The 12096-nt window shown below is 41.6% G+C and overlaps 1 protein-coding gene across 3 annotated transcripts in view; it reads right to left on the bottom strand.

Moving 5' to 3' along the window:
- Positions 1–12096, bottom strand: part of CUL2 (cullin 2) — an 88749-nt gene that overhangs the window by 60526 nt on the left and 16127 nt on the right. For all 3 annotated transcript variants that reach the window (XM_030941101.1, XM_030941102.1, XM_030941103.1), the window contains exons 2-3: positions 9272–9412; positions 165–267 (exon numbers count right to left, since the gene is read on the bottom strand). In XM_030941101.1, coding sequence (XP_030796961.1) covers positions 165–267; positions 9272–9390 — 222 coding nt within the window. In that variant the 5' untranslated portion in view covers positions 9391–9412. The remainder of the gene's footprint in view (positions 1–164; positions 268–9271; positions 9413–12096) is intronic.

The raw sequence follows: 12096 nt of genomic DNA, 5'->3' as shown, positions 1-12096 counted from the left end.
GAGTGAGACTCCATCTCAAAAACATAAAAAAATAAAAAAAATTTTAAAAGCAGCAGCAGCAGCAAAACAAGCTCACCTTGATAAAAGTTCTACACTGGAAAACAGTACACTAGTAAGGCACACAACTATCAACATATTTATATCATGTATGTATCATTGCTTACCTTGTGCAAATGCCGAACGTGATTTTCCAAAAAAATCTTAGTTTCTGTATAAAGTCTTTCTCCCAGGGGTTCAGGATAGGCCACACATAAAGCATAGATATCTCTAGTTAAATTATTAAGGTTTTCATATTTATTGGAGACAACTTTAAAACATAATGAGATTTACCTTGTTTGGCATTAAAAAATGAAAAAACAGTACTTCTTTCCATGGTTTGGCTTATAATATACATAATACTGTTATACATATGACAAAGACAGAATACATAACCATGCTTACTTTAAAAAGCACTATAAGATTCATTCACTTATTTGTTCCACAAGTATTTACTGAGAATTATTTGAAGACACTGTAAGGAAAACGGTTCTTATCAGAGAGGTTAAAATCCAGAGGGAGTTTCTGGAAATTCAAATTACCCAGAATCCTACAAAATAAGATTGATATTAGAATGGATATTAGCATAGTATCAATGAAGGGCTATGGAATATGACAAGAGGCAGATATGTCTAAGCAATTCTGAGAAACTAAACAAAAATTATTCATTTGACACAGTCTCCTACATCACAGCAGTTAGGATACTCTACCGTTACTCTATCAGAAGAAATATACCATGAATAGGAATACCAATTAAGTTTCTGAACATCAACTAAGTACCTTGCTAAGTCTCACCGGAGGTAGATAACAGGAGGGGTGGAAAGAAGTAAGACCTGAGACTTGACTTTTCACTAGCCAGTGATCTTCACCAGTTTCCTAGCCTCTCTGGGGTGGCATTTCCTTTTTCCTTTTTTTCTTTTTTTAAATATTCTTTGCTTTATTGGATCTTCTCAACATCTCCAATAATTAGAAACATTATAGACCAAGAAGAACAAAAGATAAGACTTAAGGCAAAGCCCATTTACAACTTTGGGGCCAGACACGGTAATACATTATGATTCTGGGAACTAGGTGTTTCATATGCTGCCTCCAACCACTGTGACAAGGCATTTTGGGGGTAACAGCTCATTTGTCCACAGGAACACTGACACCAGAGCAACACAGAGGTCAGGACCTCCAGGTGGTTATACTCCAGGACTATTCCATGATAAAGCTATGCCATCTGATCGGTACAATGACCACCACCAAGTGTCTCCAAGGTAAAGATAAGGAACCTTTCCCTGACATCTCCATAGTTTACCCAAATAAACTCATATATGTTAAAGTACTTTATAAACTGCCCATCACTAACCAAATGTATAAAGGACCTATGAGCAACCTGAGATCAGCCTAACTAAAGATGCTGATACAAACTGAAAATAAGGCTGATGATTCAGGATGAAGTCTTACATTTAATAGAAAGATTAGGAAATACTGTGAAATAAAAACATTAACTTAAAAATAAGGATGCAAATTCTTCCTCCTCTATGTCCCCCCCAACACTTTATATATTCTTCTACAAAATTTATTTTTATACAGTAAAATTTACTTATACCTTTCCCATCCACATTAGCCTATCCTTCATCAACTCCATACTGCCAGCTCCCAGGCACAGTTCCTAGCACATGACGATTTATTAAATCCTACCGAAGGAAAGGAGATGGAAAATCAATCTCACATGCTCCCTTACCCCAGAAAGCACAAGCAGCCCTCTCCACATTTATTTACTTATTTATAAATTTTTGATCGGTTCTATTTATATATTTTTAAGCTTTATTTACTTATATTTTTACTTCAAAACATTTTTTTGTAGAAACAGGGTCTCACCATGTTGCCTAGGCTGGTCTCAAACTCCTGGGCTCAGGCAATCCTTCTGCCTCGGCCTCCCAAAGTGCTGATTATAGGTATGAGCCACCACACTCAGCCTTACTTATTTTTAATAATAATTAGTAACTAAATCATTTTAACAAAGATTACGTAGACTTTTTAACAAAGACTATGTGGACCTTTTAACAAAGATTATGTCTTATGGTTCTGAATACCTACTTCTAGAATTTTCATACAACATAATGATGTTATTTGCTCCAACTATGTCTTCCTAAAGCCATATACACACTTACTTCTGAAAGATATGATTTAGGCTGGGTGCGGTGGCTCAAGCCTGTAATCCCAGCACTTTGGGAGGCCGAGACGGGCGGATCATGAGGTCAGGAGATCGAGACCATCCTGGCTAACACGGTAAAACCCCGTCTCTACTAAAAAATACAAAAAAACTAGCCGGGCGAGGTGGCGGGCGCCTGTAGTCCCAGCTGCTCAGGAGGCTGAGGCAGGAGAATGGCGTAAACCCGGGAGGCGGAGCTTGCAGTGAGCTGAGATCCGGCCACTGCACTCCAGCCTGAGCAACAGAGCGAGACTCCGTCTCAAAAAAAAAAAAAAAAAAAAGATATGACTTAATTGGTACTGAAAAATTAAAACTATTCAATACCACGATTTTTGCATGTTAATTATGTGCCCAAATGTCTCACAACGCCAAAATTAATATATCCACTGCATGTAAATGTAAACAAAATCTACTAGAAGGATTTGTGTCACATCTCCAGCTTAAGCAGAAAGGAGCTACACAAGAGAAGTGGTACAGGTAGACTCTCCTACTTCATTCCATACATAGTACTTCTGCACTGTTGGACTCTTCCAGAATATACGTATTTTTTTAATGGAGTGAATCCACCTTAATAAAATTTTAAAGTTCATGTTTTAACTCACCATAGTTTTGGGTCTCAAGCCACTGTATAATTTTAACCAATTAAATATGTTCTTTTTCTCTAACCTATTCAAATATCCAACCAACCAGGAAATGTTTAGCCCTTATGAAGAACACCTACAAAAATGAGCTTTTCAACCTCCAACACTCAGCTATGATTCGATTATAGACAAGACACTTTAAAAGACAAAAAACGTTGGCTGGGTATGGTGGCTGACACCTGTAATCCCAGCACTTTGGGAAGCCAAGGCGGGCGGATCACAAAGTCAAGAGATCGAGGCCAGGTGTGGGGGGCTCACGCCTGTAACCCCAGAACTTTAGGAGGCCAAGATGGGCAGATCACGAGGTCAGGAGATTGAGACCAGCCTGGCTAACATGGTGAAACCCCATCTCTACTGAAAACACAAAGCTATTAGCCAGGCGTGGTGGCAGGCACCTATAGTCCCAGCTACTGGAGAGGCTGAGGCAGGAAAATGGTGTGAACCCAGGAGGCAAAGGTTGCAGTGAGCTGAGATCACGCCACTGCACTCCAGCCTGGGCTATAGAGCGAGACTCCACCTCAAAATAAATAAATAATTAATTAATTTAAAAAAGAGATTAAGACCATCCTGGTCAACATGGTGAAACTCTGTCTCTACTAAAAATACAAAATTAGCCAGGTGTGGTGGCACATGCCTGTAATGCCAGCTACTCGGGAGGCTGAGGCAGGAGAATTGCTTGAACCTGGGAGGCGGAGGTTGCAATGAGCCAAGATCACGCCACTGCATTCCAGCCTGGCAACAGAGTGAGACACCATCTCAAAAAAAAAACCAAAAAAACAAAACACAAAATAATTAGAGGTCAGATTTCAACTTAAACATTCTTTCACTAGACTTATCTTTTCCTAAGTCATTTTTTAGGGAGTCAGAATACAAAAACTCTTCTATTTATGAACTTTCCAGTTTAAAAATGTCTCAGTCAGAAACTAAGCTGTTCCAGAATGAAAGCTCTTAGCTGCAACCAAAAGATAGTCCTAATCAGCAGCGAAGTTATTTATCTTATTTCATGTTCTCTATTAAAAGGTGTTTCCTATGCTTGGGCTTAATTTTGAGATTTAACAGTATGAACTCTATTATGCTGTGGGTCAAAAACAGTAAGAGTTTTGCAACAGGAGTAAAAGTAAAGGTTATCTAAAAAATTGAAAATGGTAAGACAACCAAAAAAGGATTTGACAATTAAAAAATAAAATTAAATTAAATTAACAGTGAAAAGGAATTTGCTGACTTTTTTTTTTTTTTTTTTTTTTTGAGACAGAGTTTTGCTCTTTTGCCCAGGTAGTGAAGTGGCACAATCTCGGCTCACTGCAACCTCCACCCTCCAGGTTCAAGCAGTTCTCCTGCCTACCTCCCGAGTAGCTGGGATTATGGTTGAGCACCACCATGCCTGGCTAATTTTTTTGTATTTTTAGTAAAGATGGGGTTTAACCATGTTGGCCAGGCTGGTCTCGAACTCCTGACCTCAGGTGATCCACTCGCCTCCCAAAGTGCTGGGATTACAGGCGTGAGCCACTGTGCCCTGCCAGATTTGCTGACATTTCTAAAATGGTAATGTTACATTTACATTTCTTGGTAAAATCCAAGAAAGAATGATGGGCTGCTACGTACAGACTCCATGGCTACTAAGACCTTCTCCTAACACTTGTGAAAAGTGTCAAGGATACAGATGACCTGCCTCAATATTTTCAAATGACATCAAAATTGGTCTATGTTTGAAAGAGATGCCTGATAGAATACAAACTAGAAATGATGGCCAGGCGTGGTGGCTCATGCCTATAATCCCAGAACTTTGGGAGGCCAAGGTAGGTAGATCACCTGAGGTCAGGAGTTCAAGACCAGCCTGGCCAACATGGTGAAACCCTGTCTCTACTAAAAAAAATACAAAATTGGCCGGGTGTGATAGCACATGCCTGTAATCCCAGCTACTTGGGGGGCTGAGGCAGGAGAATCACTTGAACTCAGGAGGCAGAGGTTGGAGTGAGCCAAGATTGCACTATCGCACTCCAGCCTGGGCAACGAGAGCAAAACTCTGTCTCAGAAAAAAACAAACAAACAAACAAACAAAAAACAAGTGAAGACAACAGTATGCCTGGGTTTAAATGGGAGGATGAACTCATTTTCCTACCTGGAAGTACGTTTAGGGAAGGCAATATTAAGTCTCCCCTAACAATCACTTTGGACTTACTATAACCTTTTAGATGCTACTTCTCCTCAAGGAGGAAAATGTCTACATTATGCTGCTGGAGTCTGGAAATCTGTCCTAACAGCTACTAAAAGAGAGAAAACCTTGAGTAAAAGTAAACTAGAACAGGGCCAGGTACAGCCTATTTATACATAGTCCAAAAATCAAAGAATTCACCATTGGCTGGTCATAGTGGCTCATACCTGTAATCCCAGAACTTTAGGAGGCCGAGGCAGGGGGGGATCACTTAAGATCAAGAGTTCAAGACCAGCTTGGCCAACATGGTGAAACCCTGCCTCTACCAAAAATACAAAAATTAGCCAGGCATGGTGGCACGTACCTGTAATCCCAGCTACTCAGGAGGATGAGGCATGAGCATCACTTAAACCCAGGAGTTGGAGGCTGCAGCGAGCCAAGATCACACCACTGCACTCCAACCTGGGCAACAGAGACCCTGCCACAAAAAAAAAAAAAAAAAAAAAGATTCACCATTATTATTTATTCTATTTATATAAAGTCCAAGAATCAAAGAATTCACCATTTAAGAACCACAAAAGGCTGGGTTCCATGTCTCACACCTGTAATCTCAGCACTTCGGAAGTGCCAAGGTGCCTGGATCACATGAGCCCAGGGGTTCGAGACTAGCTTGGCCAAAATGGCAAAACCCCATTTCTACCAAAAATACAAAAATTAGCCAGGCATGGTGGCAGGCACTTTTAATCCCAGCTACTCAGGAGGCTGAGGTATGAGAATCACTTCAACCTGGGAGGTAGAGGCTGTAATGAGCTGAGATCACTGCATTATGTCTAATAAAAAAAAAGAACCACAAAAACAACAGGCACAAAAATCAAGATAGTAGTTAGCTCCTACAGAAACGGGTGGGATTGTGAACTTAGAGGGTCACGTGTCTCGGGGGGGTTATAGTGAATGTTGACAATGTTCTATTGTTCAATGTTCTATTGATAACATAATTGCTTGCATTATAATTATTTGTGCAACAGTGTATTTTATGAACTTGTCCATATTTGTGTTATATATATATCCACACTCCCCACAAATGCATGCTAAAAGTTCAAATAATAATGCATATTTGAAACAATGTGGGGGGACCTGTTTTTTCCTTTTCAAAATATTTACATTGTATGGCCCTTAAAATGTCTACTTAAGATATTCAGGGTCAGAAGTGAACTTTATATTCTTGGGCAAAATAACAGGGAAAATAATGGAATTTTACCTTATAACAATCAGTAACACAGCCTTTTATTTATTTTTGAAATGGAGTTTTGCTCTTGTTGCCCAGGCTAGAGTGCAGGCCCAATCTTGGCTCACTGCAACCTCTGCCTCCCAGGGTTGAAACAATTCTCCTGCTTCAGTCTCCCAAGTAGCTGGGATTACAGGCACCCACAACCACGCCTGGCTAATTTTTTTATTTTTAGTAGAGACGGGGTTTTGCCATGTTGGTCAGGCTGGTCTCAAACTCTTGACCTCGTGATCCACCCACCTCGGCCTATCAAAGTGTCGGAATTAAAGGCGTGAGCCACCGTGCCCAGTCTATACTCTTTAATCATTATTTTTGCAGATTTTTTTTTTGTTTTGGGGGAAAAGAAAATTCAGGATCAAGTGAAGAATAACTGGCCCAGCCACCAGCTGGGCAAGGTGGCTCACACCTGTAATCCTAGCACTTTGGGAGGCCAAGGTAGGAGAAGTGATTGAGCCCAGGAGCTCAAGACCAGCCTGGGCAACATAGTGAGACCTCATCTCTACAAAGAAATTAACAAAATCATCTAGGTGTGGTGGTACATGCCTGTAGTCCCAGCTACTCAGGAGGCTGAGGTGGAAGGATCTCTTGAGCCTAGGAGGTTGAGGCTGCAGTGAGCTGTGGTCACACTACTGTACTCCAGCCTGGGTGACAGAGTGAGACCCTGTCTCTAAAAAGTAAAGATTAAAAAATAATAATAATAATAATAACTAAACCATATTAGATGGATCAAACAAATAACATCAGAGAAATAACAGTGACTGAAGGGGTCACTTTCCAGGGAAGTAATCTATTTCAAAACCACTTAAAAACCAAGAAATTGTCAATTCTGTATAACAATGAGAACACATTTTAATTATTTTTTCTTTACCTCCTGTTCATTTTCCCTCCTCTTGCTCGTCTTGTAGTCATCTATAACCAACTCCTCTTCCCTCTCCACTCCTTTAGTTAAAATATCCTTCAAAGCACCTAAGAACATGCCTAGACCAATCTCACTAACATACAAGTAGCAACACTTTTTCAACTTTTATTAAGATTCTTGTCCCAATCCATAAGGTTCCACAGAAAGATCAGCTATCTAATTCAAAGGCAGAATCTGCATTGGTTATCCTCTAGATATACTAGAAAGCATGGGAAATTGGATGTTTAAGATACTATATTCAAGTCTGTGCTCCATCAATTACTACCTATGTGACCCTGGACAAGTAAGTCCCTTACCTCTGACATCAGTTTCCTCATCTGTTACAGTCAAGTAATTATTTTTGCACCACTGATCTGATGGACTTGTTTGAGATATCAAATAGCATAAAAAATATAAAAGATCTTTGCAAACTGTGAAGCCTTCCGAAATGTCATCACCCTTTTACATGTCTTCAGTGCCCAGAACATAGTTGGCTTAACAAACTTCCCTTACTGCCTACTGGAGTTGTAAGGAATTAAATGGTTTTCTGTTGGTCTAAAGAACTTTACTGTTCTTGCATCCACATTCAGCTTAATATTAACAACTGAATTAGACATTGAGAACAAGCTGAACCACTATCTTATGAAATCAGAGCTTTTCTAAAGAATGTATGCCCTGGCCGGGCGCGGTGGCTTAAGCCTGTAATCCCAGCACTTTGGAGGCCGAGGCGGGCGGATCACGAGGTCAGGAGGTCGAGACCATCCTGGCTAACACAGTGAAACCCCGTCTCCACTAAAAAATACAAAAAAATTAGCCGGGCGAGATGGCGGGCGCCTGTAGTCCCAGCTACTCGGGAGGCTGAGGCAGGAGAATGGCGTGAACCTGGGAGGCGGAGCTTGCAGTGAGCTGAGATCCGGCCACTGCACTCCAGCCAGGGCAGGGCGGTAGAGCGAGACTCCGTCTCAAAAAAAAAAAAAAAAAAAAAAAGAATGTATGCCCCATATAATGAGGGCAGCCCTTCTGTAGCCCCAGAAGATTACTAGAGAGGGCAGCACTAGTTAGGTCTAGCAGATCACTGTCATGGAGGAATGCAGGGAACCAGGCTTCAGGGTATCCTAGAGAAATCACCAATCTGCATTGTTACATAAAGCTCTCAATTCACAAATGCAGGCAATCTAATGAAAAACACGCTTCCAGCTGGGCGCGGTGGCTCATGCCTGTAATCCCAGGAAGTTAGGAGGCCGAGGCGGGCAGATCATGAGGTCAGGAGATCGAGACCATCCTGGCTAACATGGTGAAACCCCGTCTCTACTAAAAATACGAAAAAAAATTAGCCGGGCATGGTAATGGGCACCTGTAGTCCCAGCTACTCAGGAGGCTGAGGCAGGAGAATGGTGTGAACCTGGGAGGTAGAGCTTGCAGTAAGCCAAGACTGCGCCACTGCACTCCAGCCTGGGCGACAGAGCGAGACTCCGTCTCAAAAAAAAAAAAAAAAAAAAAAAAAAACACGCTTCCACCCCAGTCACTGAACTTGCTGTTCACTCTCCACCAAGCGCACTCTTCCCCCCAAAATCACATGGCTTGCTCCCTCGCTGCATTCCAGTCTCTGCTCTAATGTCACCATCCTCACGGAGGCATTCCTTGGCCACCCATTCTAAAAGAGCAGCACACATACAGGTACTCCAAGCCTCCCCCACGTCCTTATCCTGCTTTCATTTATCACGACCTCTTCTTAAAAGCAATGACATTAGATTTTTTTTAACCTGCTTAGTGTCTGTTTCTATTTTTATAATAGAAAGGTATTTTTTTTGTTCACCAACTGTATTCCCAAAGCCTAAAGTAGTCCTTGACAGATACTAAGTACTCAATAAATATTTGTTGAATGAAAGGTTATCAAATACTGATTGCCATAAAAGAGGTGATGAACTTGGAAATGTAGATAATAATACATTAGAAAATAGTTACATAGGAAAGTTCTTTCATAACATTGAACATCTTCTCACTTTTCAACAAGTTTATCAATTTGAGAACACTGATCGAGCTGCCATTAAAAGGATACGAGAAGCGGTCATTCCATGTTGCTCTTTCGACGTATTCCAACATGACCACAGCTTTTATTGTCGTCAAAAGTTTGTTCCATGTTTCATCAAAATCAACTACTCTTGGTTTCAAAGACATTGTGCAAGTGTAGTGTTGAAATCTGTCAATTAAAAACAATAACAATGTTAGCATTAATTCCATAAGCTTAGTTATTTGTTTTTAAAGAGCTACATAATTAAATAGCATGATATATGCAAGGAGTGAGAAAACTACCATCTTTTCATGACTATCCAGACAAGAAATTTCATAGACTATTTACATTCATTACAAACTCTAGGAAATGGAAAGCTTCTAGTACAAATTATTTATGATCAAGGGTATAATTTCAAAGAGTTATAGTCCTCATTTATCTCGAGGGAAAGAAATGGGGACCCACTTAACAAGCTAACTTCCATCATGGGAAATAATGTAGGACATTCAACCGAAAAGTTTTGGCCCCAAATCCTTGTGTTCTGCACTCCTGAAAGTGGGGAATGAGGTAGCATGCAAGGGAATCCTTGTGAGAAGACACAAGAAAATGAAAGGTTTTACCTTCCTGGAGCATCAGTTTTGGCATAAGATTAGGGAAGAAATTTACATTTATATTAAACCAAACAGGGATGAATTATGGAGTAGAATATAAAATTCCCATGACCTTTTAAGATTAAAAAAAAGATTCCAAAGAAATGTCAGGTTTGTACTGGAGAGCTTAAGGCTCCTTCCCAGATTCTTGGGATATCTACCTCCCAGGTCTAATGAAAAGCATGGATCTAGCATGGAACCCCTGGCTCCAGTGAACCTAACGGGCTTTTTTTTTTTGAGACGAAGTCTCACTCCGTTGCCCTGGCTGGAGTGCTGTGGCACAATCTCGGCTCACTGCAACCTCCACCTCCCAGGTTCAGGTGATTCTCCTGCCTCAGCCTCCCGAGTAGCTGGGACTACAGGCACCTGCCACCACACCTGGCTAATTTTTTGTAATTTTAGTAGAGACAGGGGTTTCACCGTGTTAGCCAGGATGGTCTCGATCTCCTGACCTCGTGATCCGCCCGCCTCGGCCTCCCAAAGTGCTGGGATTACAGGCGTGAGCCCTGAATGAGCTTTTAAGGGCGTTCAAAGACTCCTGCCTCACAGACAAACTGCATTTAGGAATTAGCTGGTTTCTGGAACAAAAGGGTGCCAAGGTTACAGAAACTTGGTTCAAGCTAGATTCTAAATCTTTCCAATATCACATCAGATGATCAGAATTAAAAGAGAAACTTTGTAAGTTAAATTTAATTGCTCTAAGGAACATTTTTCTGGCAAATGTTTTAACAACCTCCCTCAAGTCTCCCCTTATTAGCAGGATTGTGAGGCACCAACCTAGTCTGTAGCCAAGGCCAAAAAAGGATGAAACATCTTTTCTCTTGTCCTCCACCATGGGGGAAAGGGGAGGCAGAGAATGGGAGGAGGGAATGATGCATAAAGAGAACGAGCAAAGGGAGTGGGGAGGATGGCGGCCACACCGCCAGCCACGGCCTGGGAGAGGCCCTTCTGCGTTCCCAGCTGAGAAGACAGTTCAGGAATAGACTCCATGGAAAAGAATGAAAAAGATCAGAGAAAAGCCAAATATCCAAAAGAGGGTAAGCCATGTGGAATCACATCCTCTTTCCTCAACATACCAAAGCCTCCACCTCCTGGCCTTCAACTCATTCCTGATCTAGAACAGATTAGCAGTGATTTTACTGTGCAAAGTTGGGAAGGTGGGAGAGGAGGTGGCGGGAGAACTTACTGAGTTTCCTAAGCTCTATATAAGGGAATTAACCATGCCTCCTTCTCTTTCTCGTTTACCACATCCTATCATCAACTGTGCATATGAGTATTTCCTGAATCCATCCATACCTGTGTAGCCCCACAAATGTTCCAGAATCAGGCCCTCAGCAGAAAGAGTAACAGCTGTTAATATTTACATTGTGTATATTGTGAGCCAAGCACTAGTCTAAGTACCCTGTGCAAACTCATTTAATCCTTCCAACATTCTGACAGGTAGGTCCCACTGTTCTCCCCATTTTCTTTTCTTTTTTTTTTTTGGAGACAGAGTCTCGCTGATGTCGGCCTGGGCTGGAATGCAATGGTGCAATCTCAGCTCACTGCAATCTCTGCTTCCCAGGTTCAAGTGATTCCCCTGCCTCAGCCTCCCAAGTAGCTGAGATTACAGGCATCCACCACTATGCCCGGCTAATTTTTTATTTTTAGTACAGACAGCATTTCACCATGTTGACCAGGCTGGTCTCAAACTCCTGACCTCAAGTGATCCACCCGCCCTGGCCTCCCAAAGTGCTAGGGTTACAGGCTTGAGCCACCGTGCCTGTCGTGTTCTCCCCATTTTCTGAATAAGAAATCTGAGTCACAGGTGATTCAGAAATTTGCTTAAGGTCACAAAGCTATGTAATGGTGGCATCAGGATTCAGACCCGCGCCGCAGCCGGTGCTCTCGGCTGCTGTGTGCAACCATGCTGGCTCACTAACATACTTGGTGAATACTTACTCCTTGCCAGGCACCATTCCAAGCTCTGAGGATACAGTGGACAAAAACAAAGTTCTTGACTTCAAGATCAGAATCTCAGACCTTGCCCTTATCAAAGACACAAAAATAACCTACCTAAGCCAAAAAGTTGGCCATGTTACATTGTACATAAAGTACGAAGTTTGTTGTTTCCTTCTATAGACGGTATTCAGTTTAGGCTTAACTGCAACATGGCACCCAAGCTTCCTCTCCTCCTGGTACTCCCTACCGTGACATCACAATCCAGGAACTTCTCTCTGCTTA

The sequence above is a fragment of the Rhinopithecus roxellana genome, chromosome 11 (genome assembly GCF_007565055.1).
Source record: "Rhinopithecus roxellana isolate Shanxi Qingling chromosome 11, ASM756505v1, whole genome shotgun sequence".
In the NCBI taxonomy this organism is placed as follows: Eukaryota; Metazoa; Chordata; class Mammalia; order Primates; family Cercopithecidae; genus Rhinopithecus; species Rhinopithecus roxellana.
The sequence above is the reverse complement of the archived record's forward strand: the minus strand, read 5'-3'. Positions and strand labels throughout refer to the sequence as shown.